A 17,251-nucleotide genomic window follows, 5' to 3' on the forward strand; every position below is an offset into this window, starting at 1 on the left:
GAGAATGTACAAACTCCTCACAGACAGCTCGGGATTCCAACCCCCGTCCCGATCGCTGGTGCCGCAACAGCGTTGCGCTAACCACACCGCCCTCTCTCCACCTTCCGTCCTATCAACGCAGACAGGTGTGTGGTTCCTTGGCCTCTCCTTCCTAAAGTCAACAATAAACTCCTCGGTGTCGGTGACGTTGAGAGCACGATTGTTGTTCTGGCACCACCCAACCACATTCTCAATTTCCATCTGACTCCTTGTTTCCAGTTATCCAGCCAACAACGGAGATGAAGTCAGCAAATTTGTAGATGAAGTTAAAGCTGAACTTGGCTGTACAGTCATGGGTGAGGAAGTGGGGGACCAATCACACAGCACTGAGGTGCACCTGTGTTGATGGCCAGCGAGGAGGGTGATGTTATTGATTCACACTGATTGGGGTTTGCCGATGAAGTTGAGGATCCTGTCACAGAGGGGCAGACAGAGTCCCTCCCCCGGATCCTCTCGCTTAGTCATGGACTTTGCTGGCATGATGGTGTTGAACACCAAACTGTAGTCAATGAACGTTGGTGTTCCTGTGGTTTTAGTGATCTAATACAGAGTGGAGGGTCTGCCCTTGACTTGTAATGATAGGTGAATTGAAGTGGGTTCAGGTCCTTCCTTTTGCTCCATGATCCAAATCTCAAAGCACTTCGTCACGGTGGATGTCAGAGCCACCGGCTAAAAGTCGATGTTGGGCACTGAAATGATGGACGCCCTTTTGAAGCAGGTGGGGACCTCTGACTATTGTAGCGAGAGGTTGAAAATGTCCATAAAAATTCCAGCCAGTTGGTTCACACAGGTTTTAAGGACATGGGTAAGTATACCATCTAGGCTGGACACTTTCCCAGGACTGACCATCATGAAGTTCTGTTCACCTCAGCCTCAGACACTAAGTGTTGTCACATGCAGACCAGGTGACCCAGTGTAGGAGCTGGAAATAAACTGAATAGTTCTATGTCAGCTGGACATGAAGAGCATATTGATGGCCCTCTGTGTCATTAATCTTCTATGGTCTTGTCATTCATCCCACCGGAGATGCAGGTGACCAGAGGTACAAAGGCACTTTTTAAAAGCAACATAGGGGGAATTTAAGGAGGTTATTTTGGAGTCTTAAAGTCTCGTCAGTTGAAGGCACGGCCTCTGTTGTTGATATGGTAAAATACCTAGGAAGACTGAATGCCAGAAGGGGAGGAATTTGGTTCCTCAATGGTGGTAGTGGCAAGGAAGCAGCATTGCACCCCTGCTGTGTGTTCATTCTGATGATGCTCCTCCACACTGCCCCGCGCCCCCCCCCCCCCCCCCACCATGGGCATGATCTACCGGGATCGCTCTCTGAAGAGGGTGCTCAAAGTCATTGAGGACCCCTTCCACCCCACACACAGCATCTTTCAGCTGCTCCCATCGGGGAAGAGATCCAGGAGGATCAGAGCCAGCCCCACAAGGCTGAGGAAACGGCTTCTTCCCACAGGCAGGGAGGATGTGAATGACTGATGAACTTCTGAAACAACTCCCTGTGACTATTATTTATTAATAATATTTCTTTTTAATATGTATATATAACACATATATATGCATGGTTCTGTGCATATGTATAGCTTGTCTGCATGCGCGTTTGCATTGATTTTGCACTGAGGACCGGAGAATGCTGTTTCGTCGGGTTGGACTGCTACAATCAGATGATAAATGAACTTGAACTTGAACTTTATGTTGTCAGGTACTGAAGCACAAACTTTGTGGTTTACTGAAATATGGCAAACAGCAGAAACGAAGCAACAACAACAACAAAGGGGTCACGCTCACCCTGGACGACATCAAACGTCATGCAAGTATTTCTTCATTCCTTCGTTAGCGAGGTGTTTTGCTTTTTCCTCTTATTCTCTTCTATTCTCATGCATCACCCAGTGTGTGTGTGTGTGTGTGTGTGTGTGTGTGTGTGTGTGTGTGTGTGTGTGTGTGTGTGTGCCCTGTCCAGTGTTTTGGGAATTGCCCAGGCATATGTTGATCCCCAATGGGATTGTAACTATTTGCTTCCCTTGACGCCAGCAGGGTAAAGTTCCGTCATTTTTACAGCAGCAGTAAATGAAACATTTGGCCATTGCCAAGATCAGTGTCTTCTCAGACAGATGCCCACTGAATGGCATTGATGGATTGATTGGGGGAAGAGCAGGAACTGTCAGATCAGGACCGACAAGGATACGTAAGATAGCAGAATATACATGTCAGAAGATAATCTGTTAGACAAAATATCTTTATTTTTCTTTATCAACTATAGACTTTATTCACTTTAGACTTTATTATATACAAAAGGAAAACTGCTCAAAGTCTTTCAACCCTTAGTGTCGTATCCATACATTTCCATTCCTGTACATTGTTACCTTCATTTCTATTTACACTGCACCCATTCATTCTAACCCCACAGGTGCCACCAACCCTGTGGCATCTTGTCATTTCTCTCCCCTCTGTTGTTTGAGGGGCTCCTCAATGCCCAGTGACGGACAGACTCTAGATTGTGGTCCTTCCCTACAGTACCCTTGCGTTGGCTGCACCAAGCCTCAGTGCGTCCCTCAGTACGTACTCCTGCCAGTCGGCAGCACTCCCTCACCGATGTCTCCATGCGCTGGAAGACCAACAGGTTTCAGGCAGACGAAAGGGCGTCCTTCACCGAGTCGATGGTCTTCCAGCCATTCTGGATGTTGGACTATGTGTAAGCCCCCTGTCACGTTGCCACTGGGGATGAAACATGACAAGGACCCTTGCATCCTTCTCCACACACTTGGATTCTACAAGTAGGTGAACAACTGTCTCCACTCCACCGCAGTCATCTCAAGGATAACGCGCATTGTGGGTGGTGTTCCAGTTGTACAGGAAGGATCTGACTGGGAGGGCTCCTCTTACCACCAGCCAGGCCAGGTCCTGGTGATTGTTCATGAGCACTGGCGGTGAGACATTCCGCCAGATGACACGGACGGCCTGCTCCAGGAACCATCCCACCTTGTCCATTAAGCCTCAATTTTTTTTCCAGAAGAAAACTTTATTTACAATAAATTATTTACAAAAGAGAAAACCATTCAAAGTCTTTTCACACCCATAGTGTCAATCATATCAAAACATTCCCATCACTGTACAGATGTTCTCTAAATATACCATTACCACCCCTGTGGTACCTTGTCACTTTCCCCCTCAGATGTTTGAGGGTGGAGGGAGAAGTGACAACTTTCAATGTGATTAAAATCTCACTGGCGAGATTAGACAGTTAAAGTTCTCAGACCACAGGCAATGAAGTCAAAGTAACTGCATCTCAATAAAGGCCCTTGTACCAAATGAATGTACAGATAGTCCCCGACTTATGATGGTCTGACTTACAATTTTTCAAAGTTACAATGGTTCAAATCTGTACTGTACTTCAAATTTTAAGTGTCTCCCAACAGCACTGTATCAGTCCCCAAACTGATCCCACTGCCCCATTCTCTTCCCACAGCCCTGTTTAATCCCACACTGATCCCACTGTCCCACTCTCTCCCCACAGCCCTGTATCAGTCCCCACACTGATTCCACTGCCCTTTTTCGACATGATCTTTTTGACTAATGATGGGAGTGCCGGAACGTAACCCCATCGCAAGTAGGGGACTACCTGTATAAGGAGAATCATTTGTGGTCATTTACTGCAAGGCTGCCTGGTTACATGTGATGATGTCACCTCTGATCAGCTGACTACAGCACCTCACCCCCACCCTCCGATCAGCTGACTACAACTCGAACTATAATCCAGTGGACCTGTGGGAAATTTAAATGGTCACAGAATGGCCATTCAACCCTTCTTGCCTGTGCTGCCTCCTTTAAAGAGCTGTCCAATTGCAGGGAGCACCGATCATTTCACTAGGACCCTCTTCTCGCGTTTTCTGGGATCCTGGTTCAAATTCAGGCAAGACAACAAAAAACCCCTTTTCTCCCTGAGAATGAGATTTTATCAGCTCAGTCCTGTTCTATTGGTGGATGGGGGGGGTGGGGGGGGGAGGTGTCAGTGAAAGTGGCGCACTAGTTGGTTATAAACTGAGGCCTCAATGTTGGCAGGGGTTAGTATCACGGCAGCCGAGGTGGGTCCACCCTGGCCAGCAGGGATGCAGTGAGTCGAAGGCTAACTGGCATCCTTGCACTGGTTGTTCAGGTTAGGAGTGTTCCCTTACTTTGATGAGTGAAAAACAGTTGCTCTTACAACAGAGGCATAACCTCTGAAGATTCATAGCTTCACCCTAACGTTTGCCACTTACCTGTTCACTGATGTTTCGCAGGGGTTTGACACACACAGGTGGATCCATCCTGCACAGGATTTTGTTGTTGTTCTTATGTATTCAAGTCAAGTACAACCCGGCAAAACAATGTCTCCAATGCTTGGCAGACACACAACCAGACATAACACACATAAATCCAATAGACATGCAGGACAAGTATTTAATCTATACAAATAAATATTGTTTCGTGAATACGAAAGTCTTGTAGGGTGTGTGCGAGCTGTTCCTTTGGTCGTTCAGCATTCTCACTGCCCGTGGGAACAAGCTATTCCTCAACCTGGTGGTGCTGGCTCCTATCCTCCTGAGGGGAGCAGCTGAAAGGTACTGTTTGCAGGGTGGAAGGGTGTCCTCAATGATTTTGCTCTTCAGACAATGATCCCAGTAGATCACATCCATGGGGGTGGGGGGGGTACTCCGGTGATCCTCTTTGCTGCTCTTATGGTCCTATGGATTGACCGTCACATTCTGGTTCCACTGGCCAGGACACTCTCAATTGAGCTCCTGTAGAACATTGACGTGACGATGGCCTGTAGCTTTGCCCGTTTCAGTCTTCTCAGGAAGTGCAGTCGCTGTTGCACCTTCCTGACAAGTGAGGAGATGTTCAGTGTCTACGATAGGTCCTTAGAATTGAAGTCATGATGGCACAAATTCCATCAACAAATCTTACACCATTTCACAAGCTTGGTTCCAATGAGGATACACCTTATTTTTCCACCCCCATCCTTCTCCAAACAACCTCGCCAACTGGGATTGCTGTTAAACCGTCCTGTTTCTATTCAAAAGAATGCCGCATGCTTGGGATTTTTAACACGAAAAAGGGGACATTGGGCCACCTTTGACTGTTCGTGCATGGAATGTTCTTCTCCCACACAGAACCCGTGCGAGACCCTGAGGAGCCACCCAGCGGCAATGACGTACCCGGCCAACATTCTACCTCACCACCCTCCCCGCAGCACCTTCGAAGACTTCACCTGCTGATGGCAGAGTCTTGCGCTTGGCTACACCCACAACACCCACGTATCTCACAGTTCGACGAGCAGAAAGGAGACGGAGATTGGGGCCGTCCATTCCTGACCTACCAAAGTCATTGAACAAACCTTCTGGAGACACATTCAAAAGCAAAACGACAACCCAACTAGACGCTTGAGACAAAATGGCAGAATTGGAGATGACTGTTCCGTGGACTCCGCTCACTAACTTTTCAAAAGAAGAAAAAAAACAAAACAACTTTTTTCTCTCATTTAGAGTCATATTACAGTTTTGTAAAAGGAATTTTTTATTCGCTCTTTATCGTAAATGCTTCTATAGGCTGCTTGTATTATCTTGTGTGATCATGTTCTTACGCTTCAAAAAGGCACCTAGATCCTATTTCATCTCATCTCGTGACGTCATCCATTGCAGCAATTCATTTCACCATAAAAGCGCTTGTTCATTTGCAATGTTTTATCCGGCCACCACAAAATGGTCACTTTACACTATAGTTCCCTTTGAAGTTGGTGGAAGGTGTCCAGGAGAGAGAGGTATTGCAGGCTAGATTAATGGATTGGTGCTGAATTGCTCACTGGTCAACAAAGGTTGGACCCAGCCAACAGTAAACACGAATGTCTGTGGACACCGCGGTTGAAGTAAAACCACGATGCTGGAGAAACTCAGCAGGTCAAACAGGTCCTTTATATAAAGATAAAGACACCTTGATGCAGGGCTCAAGCCGAAAATATTGGTTCTATGTCTTTACCTTTGCTCTCTAAAGGACACTATTTGACCTGCTGAGTTTCTCCAGTGTCGTGTTTTTACTTCAGCCCAGCCAAGCTGTTGGGGCATGTCACAGACAATTGGCAACAAGACCATGGAGGCAGGTTAAAAAGACGGCTAGTACCTTGTCCTTGTTGTCCCTGCTGCCCGCAGTGTGCCATGATTCAAATGCAATTCCATCTTCTTGGTAATAGGTGCTCGCAGCGAGGTTGGAGCAGGTTGCAGCATTAGACGAATGAGAATGCGGCTGACTTGATGTTGGCTCTGTGGTAGACGCAGGCACACTGAGGCAATGATTCTGGGCCGTGATTCCATTGGGGATAAGGCTCTGTTGTTCAGGCTTTGGTTAATGTGATGCACGGCCTCGGTGCAAATGCTTTTATTAAAAAAAAGAATAAAAATCCCCCAGCCACTGTCAAAGAAAATAGGCGAGAGAGAGATATTCACAGAAACATGACAGATAACACTGGATGACAAATTTTTTCAACAGGTTTGCATCCTGAAAAAAATGTGGGGATTATGATAGAGAACTTCAAGCTGAACATAATGTATCATGTAGGAAGTTGGAGAAACATTAAATTAACATTTATTGAATTTAGCATATTTAATCTCATAATGGAGGCTGACACATTGCGTCAGTACAACCAACCTAAAAAAGTTTCACTGCCGATTTTTTTCTGTACTCAGCACCTGATGCCACTCGTGTCATTTTCCAACAATAGTCGACCAGAATTGATGGATTCCAGTTGCCCTGATACCACTTTTCTATGGTTGCAATGTCCTGGTGAAACCTTTCCCCATGTTCGTCACTGATGGCACCAAGATCAGCCAGGAAGGAGTCCAAATGTGGATGCAGAAGAGGAATTGTCAACAACATGTTGCATCTCATGGTTTTGTATGTTTGAAGTTTACTTAAAATATGACAGGAAATCACCAAAATAGGTTATATCTTAACAACGCTACGAGATAGGAATTTTTGAAGGTGATTTTCGTGATCAGCAGCCCAAAATCCATAAAATATGCCCAAAAGTGTTCAGGAAGCAAAATCTTCGTTGTCCAGTGCAACTTGCCTCCAATAAATGCCATTGACCATTGAACAAGCCAGGGCTTTAGTACCTTGGACAGTTTCTGGAATGCATTCACCGCTCCAAATTCTTGGAAACTTTGGATTTAATCGTACTTCAACACGTGATCCATTATTCTGCTTTTGCCAAGAATCCTTAGTGATGATTGTATGAAGTCTATATGTTCTCACCTTGTCCTGTGTGGGTTTCCTCCGAGTGCTCCGGTTTCCTCCCACCCTCCAAAAAATGTCGGTTAATTTAGGTGTAATTGGGCGGAACGGGTCTGAGGTCCCTCCCTGGAGAGGAGGCAGGAGCTTCTCGAATTCTACACTGTGGGGAGAAAAAGAGTGAACCGTTTGTCAAACCAGATGCCTGACGTTATCAAGCAAGACATTTCTGTGGTTCAGTGAGTCTGAGCATTGAATGAAATATCAATGTCTGAACTTCAGATGTTAGATGAATATAAAAACTCAGGCAATTTATTTAGTGGCCTGTACACATTTTTATTTCAGTTGGTGGCTGCCCCAATCCAGCAAGCTTTCGAGACCTCATGCCTACTTCTAGCACCCTGAGTGAACCTGGTCTCCTTATTATTTTAATCCATTTATCAAAAGCATGTTATTTGAAGGCAAAGTTTTCCCTGTTGAATGGAATAATACTGGTCGAATACCTTTATTATCCTCTCCCTGAGGTGAGACGCCTATCCCTTGGTAACTGCACCAGGCAGCATGATTGGATTTGCGTGTGGCCCACGTTCAACGTTTTGGTCAGTTGGGCTAAAGGGGCTGATCTATGCTGAATGGCTCTGTAGCACTTGCTGGTCCAGCCCAGAGTTGGAATCTAGCCTTTGACGAGCAGTTCGTTCAGTTGTCGAGTTAGAAAGTGATTTCTGTGTTCCTGTACTGTCCAGATCAGAACTCCAAGACACTTTGTTCAGACTTTAGTGTGTGGTAACCATTGCCATAATCAACATCAAACAGAATTGAATTCAGCATGAATCATTATCACTTGGATTTTGGTTAATTTGTGCACCACCATGTGAATTTCACCCTTCATGTATAATACTCTCACAAACCTGTCATGCAAGATAAAACATCTGATGTTAGAAGGATTTCCACAGAGTAATCTCTGTGTTTGAATTTATTTTAAAGAGACTTCTGGCTCCAATTTGGAGAGGACTAGCCATCTCATTCAAAAACTTGTGAGGTTAATTATTTGAAACTCACCTGATATTGAGTAATGTAAATCTCTTACTAAATATTACATTCATTGGCTTGTTAAATGACTGTCAGAGTCACAGGAGTGTGAACTGATTTCATTCCAGATACTGGAACCAACTATCATGGTTACGCAGCAGTGAGAGTCCTGCCCTGCAAGGGACCGTCATGTACTGATCAGCCAAGATGCATGTAACTAGATCTGGAACAGTGTAATGTAAAACAGAAACAAGACCAGCATCGCTGCTGGTGTCAGCCTCATTACAGGAAGGATGTGGAGGCTATGGAGAGGAGATTTACCAGGATGTTGTCTGGATTGGAGGGCACAAAGGTTGACAAAGCTGGGACTTTTCTCTTTGGAGCATAGAAGGATGAGAGGGGACTTGATTGAGGTCTACAAGATTATGAGAGATTGGACAACCAGCACCTGTTTCCCAGGGTGGGAATAACAACCACGAGAGGACATATGTATAAGATTAAGGGAGGGGAGTATAGGGGAGACATCAAGGGTATGTTTTTTCCACATAGAGAGTTGTTGAGGCCTGGAATGCATTGCCAGGAGTGGTGGTTGAGGCTGAAACATTAGGGACCTTTAAAAGACTATTAGATAAACACATGGATGAAAGGAAAGTAGAGGGTTATAGGGTAGGTAGGGTTTAGCACTTTTATACAGTTCACCACAATATGGAGGGCTGAAGGGCCTGTACAGTGCTGTCATGTTTTAAGGTTTAATGTCTCTGACTGAAGTGTCTCACTGCGCAATGCCAAGAGTTAGCAAAAGGGGGCAGGATTTTGAGTTGTCCCTTTAATCTGGGATTGACGCCATGTTGAGTAACAACATTGCTACTTTTTTTAAAAGTCACTTTGGATTTGGGAAGTGAAGTGCCTTGGCTTCTGGTATTCCAGCTGCAACTCACTCACTGACAGTGACTGCGTTTGGGAGGGAGGAGGTGATCTCAGCCCTGCTCTTGCTGAGATCACAGAATAAGGCCGCCACGACATGGTAGCCATTGCAAACTACAGTGTAAATGGCGATGAAATCGTTCCTCTCAGACTTTAGGAAGCGGTTAGAGTGGAGAATGGAGATGTGAGATTGCTTCTTGGCTGAGGCGAGACATCGTGACAGCAAGAGTGTCTCTCTTTAGTTCTTAGCTGCTGGTTCGACCAGATGTCGGAGAGCTGGCTGCAGATAATGGGTGTGACAAACAGATTACCTTCCACTGTTGTTGAAGCAAATCAGCAAAATGAGAACCAACATCTCCATGAAAGAAAGCATTTGGCCTTAAAAGGGGAATGAATGTTTGGGCACATGAAAGATCTACATCAATGGTTCTCGACCTTTTTATTTCCACTCACATACTGTACCACCTGAAGTCATCCCTTACTAACCACATAGGATGCCATTGGTGCTCTGTGGCTATGAGTGGTGATATGTGAGTGGAAAGAATAAAGGTTGAGAGCCTCTGGTCTAGATCTTCCAAGTGTGAATTTCGGATCAGCTGATTTTCAGTTAACATAGGAACCAGTGCCTTAATCAGCCTCAGCGCGATATTTAGAGTGCAGATCCATCTACCCTTCCTAAATACAGGCAGTCCCCGGGCTACGAATGTTCGACCTAAGGACAACTTGTACGTACAAACAAACCATGCGCGGTTTCAGTGGTTCGCTGGCTCGAGGAAGGAGAACGCCGGCTGCCATTTTAAGTCAGATCATGTTGCCGTTGACGATCAAAATCAGCTTGTTAGCCTGGACTTGAGTGCAAGGAAAGGCTCGAAGCCTTTTCGATGTTTTAAAAGCTGCACAGACAGCGAATTCCGATGTACCTACAAATTTGATTTAAAGGCAGACCAAGGAACGGAGGTCGTTCGCAACCCGGGGACTGCCTGTACGGGGAGACCACATGTTTGTAACTCTGATTAAGCATTTCCCCCCCCCACCCCCGCTCACACAGGCAGGAAGGGGATGAGAATCCTCTCCACAGGGTCAGTCATTGTTGCCGAATGCCCTTCAATCCAGAAATGGTAAAACTCAAAGACAGTTCCAAGGCACATTTCATTTTTATTTCCCCAAGACCCTGCTAATGAATGGTAAATCCCAATCTTCTTCCTGCAACAGAAACTTCTAAAGTTCAGATTTATTGTCAGAAGATATACATGGCATCACGTACAACCCTGAGATTCTTTCTCTGTGGGCGAGGCAAAGTTACCACTTATCGTTAGTGCAAAAAAAACATGCCAACAAATAAAGAAATGTAAACAAGCTGACTGCGATACAGAGAGGAAAAAAATCCATAAAGTCCACAAGTACAAGTCCTTAAACGAGTCCCTGATTGAGTTTGTCATTGAGGAGTCTGATGGTGGAGGGGGAGCAGCTGTTCCTGAACCTGGGGGTGTGTCGGGACAACAGTTTGCATTTGTTTCGTTCATTATTCCGGAGCCTTCGCACTACCCACAGAGTTGTTCCAGTCTCTTGAGTGACAGTCCAAAGGAAGGCTCTGACAGTCCTTTAAATGTTTACTTTTGACATGTTGAGTTACAAGAGTGATATCTGGAGAGGGAATTGAAAACGAAGCCAATACTGTCAAGCCTGTGCATTTCCGGCTATGTATCAGTCCCACCAAATTACATCAGATACAATACATTGACTCACGTCTTATTCATGAAGCTTAATGTGTTATGTATAGAACCCATTAGATGCTCGTAATATTACAAAGCTATTGTGCCATTCCTTGTTACTGACTGCCTTTACTTGTATGAGGAACACAAAACATCGAGCCTTTAACGTGGGATCTATATGTACTATGTACAGGTTTTATTCAGATAAAGCACAAGGGTACAGAATGGTCGAGTATGATGGATGATCCACTATTGTGAAACATGATTGTAATCTGGGAGCTTCAATGACTAGTTTCTGTAACTGAAACATCATTGTCTCTTTTTGACTTTTGATTGCCATTCTCTGGCATTTAGCTATTCTGGAAGGTTGGTCTTGGTTTGGAATTCACACGCGCGTTAAATTATTCAAAGCAAAGAAAGAGGCAATGGCATTTTTATGGTAATCGTAGGATGTTAGGAGAAGACCCAGCTCTTGAAACCTCATCACTAGTCTTCAGACCTTCATTTTGTCGCTTCGCCCAAGCTAAAGACAATGGCTGCGCAAGGAGACAATATTGGCCCCATTTGGAGCAAAGCAGTGGCAGGTGTCAGCATTTCCATCAGCTAAGTGAGGGTGGACGTGCAGAAGGGAAAAGGTGTCCTGGTGGAGGATTGGTAAATTCCAAGCAGTCGGGCTCAGTTTGGGTACATGTGCAGTCAATGAGGTTGGAGCTTTCAAATCACAGAGATCACAGCTTTCTTGTGAGAAAATCAATTTTCAAGTATGTTGTACCTGCCATCAACAAAGATGCCCTTCTTTACATAAATGATATTAATAAATATATATCATAGAATGCCATTGTAAATATGATGTGTGTTCATTATTGGAAAGTGTGTCACTTTCTTTCGCCCATGATTAATTGTTGCACAAGCTCCTCTCAGCGACAGAATTGAAGGACAATCTGGAAAGGATTTGTTCGTTGATCAACTGTCCCAGTACTGATGACAGTATAAAATCAAAAGAATTTCCACTGCATCCCTTCAAATAATGATGTGTGTACAAGTCCCTGTTAAAACGTAGAGAAGTAAAACACAAAAGTCTACCGACGCCGCAGTTGAAGTAAAAACACGAGGCTGGAGAAGCTCAGCAGGTCAAACAGTGTCCCTTTATGTAGCAAAGATAAAGATACAGAACCGACGTTTCGGGCTTGAGCCCTTCATCAAGGTCCCTGTTAAAACTATGGAAGGCTAAATGAAAAAGGGAAGTGATTGAGGTCAGAATGGGCAATGTGTCCTCAAAGAACAATCAACCATTGTCTGTCATTAATTTTAAGAGGAGGGAATATTTGAATCACTTTCAGCTAGTTTGAAAATCATCTCTTGATGTTGTTGAGTTGTTTCCCTGGAGTTCAATGTCCCGGTTGAAGCTTTCTGAACTTCTGCTGGTGGGGAGGAAAGTTCATGCATCATCCCTATCCACCCGATTCCCTTGTTTGTGGCCCCTTAAATCACAGCACCCTCGAGAGGTTTGAGCTCCAACACAGAGGAAGCAATCAAGAGGATTGAATTTCCGAGGCAATCATGCAAGATGGCAGAGTTTCCAAGCACATCTAACAATCCACGGAACTTGGCTGGAACAGAGGACACATGATGCATTCAAGCACTCGATCATTTGCCTCTGTTCTCAGCTTTTGCCTTCATGAGCCACCTCCCCAGTCAGATGTTGGTGCTAACACCATGAAGGATTGGGCAGTGAAAGAGCTGGGGGGGGGGAGGGGAAGGCAGGGTGGAATCCAATTGCTTTTGATGACCAAGGCTGGGGATTCCACCCTGCACCCACAAAGTTGGATCGATCGATCCTTTCATGCTCAGTTTCCATGTGCAGCCTGCACAGGGGTGGTATTTCCCAAAGTAGGCAGCATTAACTATCATTTGTGAGGGAAATTAGTCCCATTGGAAAATTGCCATTGGCATTTCCCAACATGATTTGCTAGATAACTGATGGTATTACAGGTCACGCAGCAGACGATTCCAGCATCAACCAAATCTTTCAACGGAGACCCACAAGCTTCCCCAACAGGAATACCAAGAGTGAGCCTTGCAGGTCTGGAGAATTAGACAGAAATGAGAGGGCCAGCATTGTGACACTGACCTCCTGTGCACAGATCGGGCAACCTTGGTGACTGAGGGACAGCATCTCAGAATGACTCTCTGTAGGTTCTTCACGCTTCCCTGCCCCTTTGTACAGGTCACTTCTGAGCTGTGGCCTCTGGCCCCTGAACAAACTGCACTTCACAGTGGTGTGGGAGGTCCCTCAGGGCAGATAATACCTTGAAGGGTGTCCACACAGAGGAGAGGACAGTGTCCACACACAGGAGAGTACCACCTCCACACACACATGAGATTACAGTGTTGACACACAGGAGTGTACTGTGTCCACACACAAAAGAGAACAGTATCTATACGCTTAGGAGAATACAGTGTCCACACACACAGGAGAGAACAGTTTCCACACACACTCAAGATTGCAGAGGATGGAATCTGAAGCTAAACATCATCAGCTGGTGGAACTTCATGGGTCGAACATTATTGGGAGAAAAATTGTCAACTAATCACCCACTCCATCCTGTGTGATTCATCTCCATTCACCTGCCGTTTAACTTGCCTCTCTGTCTGGCGTCAGCCAGTCTTCTGCCTCTGCCTGTCACCACTCCCTGCTTCACCAACCCGACCTGGGCCCCTGTCCTGCTTTTCCCACCCTGTGCTCTTTGCAGTGGAGTGAAACACGAAAGGTCTGTGGACCCTGTGATTGTAGTAAATACACAGTAGTGCTGGAGAAACTGAGTTGGTCTTGCAGCACCTATTGGAGATAAAGATATATAACCAATACTTCAGACTGAAGCCTGAAGATATGATTAAGGAGCAGGTAGTGCCTCAATTAAAGGTGGAGAAGGTGCTGGGGTAGATGCATAGGCCAATGACAAGAGGCCCATAGGTGGATATGGATAGGAGAGCAGGAGAGGAAATCTGAGATTGAATGGGGGATGTTGGTGCCTCTGTGAATGCAGTGTTGAGGAAAGGAGACAGAGGGAAAGAGAGAGAGAGAGAGACATGGAAGGGATCTGGAGTAAAGAGACATAGGGATAAGCTTTACACTGGCTTCTCTTCTCTATATTTGCACTCTTGACAACGGGTTTGGTCCAAATCATCGAAGATACTTTATCTCACTTTGATGCTGCTCGATCGGGTTCAGCAGGAGAGCACCCTGGCCTTACCTCCATGGTTGCTTTTTCTCCTACCGTATCGTGACTGATATGGGGAGAGCCCTTTGAGTTCGGACTCACTTCCCAACAGTCAGTGCAGCGAGGACCCGCTGACCACGAGCTCCCCGCTCGGCTCCCGAGGGGAACCACGCTGATCCCGTCTCACCCCACCGATTTTTTTTTAACCTCTCAGCCGCACACTGGGGACAACTTATGATGGCCAATTTACCCATCGTCTTGCTCGTCTCGCGGAAGGGGCAGGAAACCGGAGCACCCAGAGGAAACCGACATGGTCACGGGGAGAAGTAAAACACCAAAGTTTGCAGACGCCGTGTCCTTTATAGAGCAAAGATAAAGATACAGAATCAACATTTTGGTCCTGAGCCCTTCATCAAGTTAACGGTGAGGACGCTCAAATGCCCTCATTTTCTCCCATTTAGGACGACTCTAACTTCTTTACACAAGAATTAGTCAATCGTCATTATCCCATCTGCAACTAGTTTAGAATGCGGCAGCAAGGTCCTGACAGGGGCCAAGGAAAGGGACCACGTCACCCCCTATTCTCGCCTCCCTCCACTAGATGCCAGTATGGCTCAGGATAGATTTTAAAGTTCTGCAGTTTGTTTACAAAGCCATTAATGGACTAGCCGGTCTCCGATGCTACTGATCTCCTAACGCCCGGCTCCACTTCAAGACCCCTCAGCTCGGCCCATTTAGGGCACTTGGTTGCTCTGCGCTCAAATCGCAAACTCAGAGGAGCTTTTGCGATAGCGGCCCCCAAACAACATTCCTCTTTCCATCAAATCAGCCCCTTCCTTTAACTCTTAAATCCAGGCTGAAGTTGGATTTTTGCTTGTGGTTTGAGGTGATTGTTGAACCTCGGGGACCCGTCTTACACTGCACTTTAAACAGCTGCTTGTTGAGATGTAATTTATGATATGTACGGCACTTTGGTCAACGGGGGTTGTTTTAAATGAGCTATATAAATAATCTAAACTCTACGGCGGTCAGGATTGAACCTGTGTCTCGAGCTGAGCCATCTCTGCCATCTGGTGTGAAACCAGGGCCTGGTGATCTCATCGGCCCAGGCCAACTTTATCTGCAAATTAACACAGGTAAATGAGACACATATTAATGTTGATTATAGTTCTTTGTTCGGTGTTACTTTCCGCAAGAGTTTGACGCTGAGGTTCTTATCAAAAGCTGGTGCTTAGTATACTTGACAGAAACAATTACTGGTCAAAAATCACATGTGACTTCCTTAAAGTGCAAATCTACACATCACCTCATCAAACATAATTTTCTTGAAGATTAAATATCCACCCTCACTGGTTCTGAATATTGCCTGGACTTATCCCATTTGCAGTTTCAACTGCCTTTTAACCAGAAAAAAGGCAGTTAAAATTAAGTGCTTCTCAATGAATTGGCGACATAAAAGAAACCTTGGATAACCATTGGTGAAAGAAATCAATGATCACTAATCTCATGGTTCAGAAAATAACATTAGGACAAATTATGGCCAATTTGAAGCCTTTCAGCGAACAATCTTCAATGAGAGATTGGATGCTATTTTGAAGAGGCAATCTTATTGTTTTGTTGTTGAATAAAATGAAAATCAAAGCCCCGCCAATTCAGATGGGAGAGGAGGAGAACTGACTCACAGGGTGGTGAAGTAGGCCTTCAGGGTCAGTTGGAACCTCATGTTGCAGCTGAAGAAGACTAAGTGTGAGGCCACACTTAGAGTTTGGTGGGCATGGTCGGCCAGCTTTTAAATTAATTGTTTTTTTAAATTTAGGTGTACAGCCTGGTAACAGGCCCTTTTTGGTCCACGAGCCCATGCCACCCAATTTACACCCCATTGACCTACAGGTGGAAGGGAACAAGAGCCCCCAGGGAAAACCCACACAGACACAGGGAGAATGTACAGACAGTGTGGAATTCGCACCCCAGTCCCGATCGCTGGTGCTGTAACAGCGTTGCACTGACTGCTTCGCCAACCGTGCCGCCTCATATTCTTCGATACATTTCATTGGCTAGAAATGGATTTCTAGCATTTCACATTTCAGATTTATTGTCAGAGTATATCACATACACCCCTGAGATTCCTTTTCCTGCGGGCCAGGCAGAATTACCACTTATTGGTCATGTAATAAAACTGTACGCAACACACACATGTAAACAAATAAAGAAATGTAATCAAACTGTGCAATACAGAGAATGGGGCATGGGGGGGGGGGGGGGTATTGGTGTCTCCATACCAGAAGGTTAAACCCTACTGAGAAAGATTTTTCATTTTATTCCTCACGTCATGATTCATTCTCAAGGATTGACTATTTTTTGGCATCAGCACATTTGCAATCTCATTTTATTCAAGCTGAATATAAGAATAGAATAATTTCTGATCATTCATTGTTATTCATTTTTTGCGTTAGGCCAGAAGTTATTCAATCACCCTTTCAGTGGAGGTTTAATGCAATGCTATTGAAAAAAATGGAATTTGTAAAATTCATTAAGGATCAAATTGTTTCCTTTTTACAGTTCAGAGTAATTTTACTGTGTGGGATGCTTTAAAGGCATTTTTACGTGGTCAAATTATTAGCTGTGCATCAAAGGAAAAGAAGACATTTTTGGCGGAGACTCGGTCATTGGAAAAACAGAGAGCTGATTTGGAAAAAGAATCTCAGAGGAATTGTACGGAGGATAAAAAGGCAGTTTTGACTAAATTGAAGTTACGATATAATACATTACAAACATACCAATTTGAATGTTTGATTCAAAGATCTAAACAACATTATTATGAGTTAGGGGATAGACCCCATAAAGTTTTGGTGTGGCAACTGAAAAGGATGTTATTCAACAAATGCCCAACGGGAAGTCTCCAGGAGATGATGGGTTCACTGTTGAATTTTATAAAGGTTTTTATGATGATCTGTCCTCTTTATTTATGGATGTTCTTCATCAGGTAACTCAGGAATAAGCTTTACCAGACTCGTGTTTAAGTGCAATAATAATGATTATACCAAAAAAAATAGATATCCTTTG

At 44.9% G+C, this 17,251-nt stretch overlaps 1 protein-coding gene across 3 annotated transcripts in view; it reads left to right on the top strand.

The window, feature by feature from the left end:
- The window catches only part of LOC138746980 (acid-sensing ion channel 1-like), a 656,759-nt gene extending 651,198 nt beyond the window's left edge, over window positions 1-5,561 (top strand). For 2 of the 3 annotated variants that reach the window (XM_069905762.1, XM_069905760.1), the window contains exons 9-10: window positions 1,745-1,852; window positions 5,193-5,561. In XM_069905762.1, the coding sequence (XP_069761863.1) occupies window positions 1,745-1,852; window positions 5,193-5,297 (213 nt within the window). In that variant the 3' untranslated portion in view covers window positions 5,298-5,561. Of the gene's footprint in view, window positions 1-1,744; window positions 1,875-5,192 lie in introns of all 3 variants that reach the window. The other variant, XM_069905761.1, reaches the window with a different exon arrangement.
- The last annotated feature ends 11,690 nt before the right edge of the window (window positions 5,562-17,251 follow it).

Source organism: Narcine bancroftii, chromosome 12 (assembly GCF_036971445.1).
Source record: "Narcine bancroftii isolate sNarBan1 chromosome 12, sNarBan1.hap1, whole genome shotgun sequence".
Classification (NCBI taxonomy): domain Eukaryota; kingdom Metazoa; phylum Chordata; class Chondrichthyes; order Torpediniformes; family Narcinidae; genus Narcine; species Narcine bancroftii.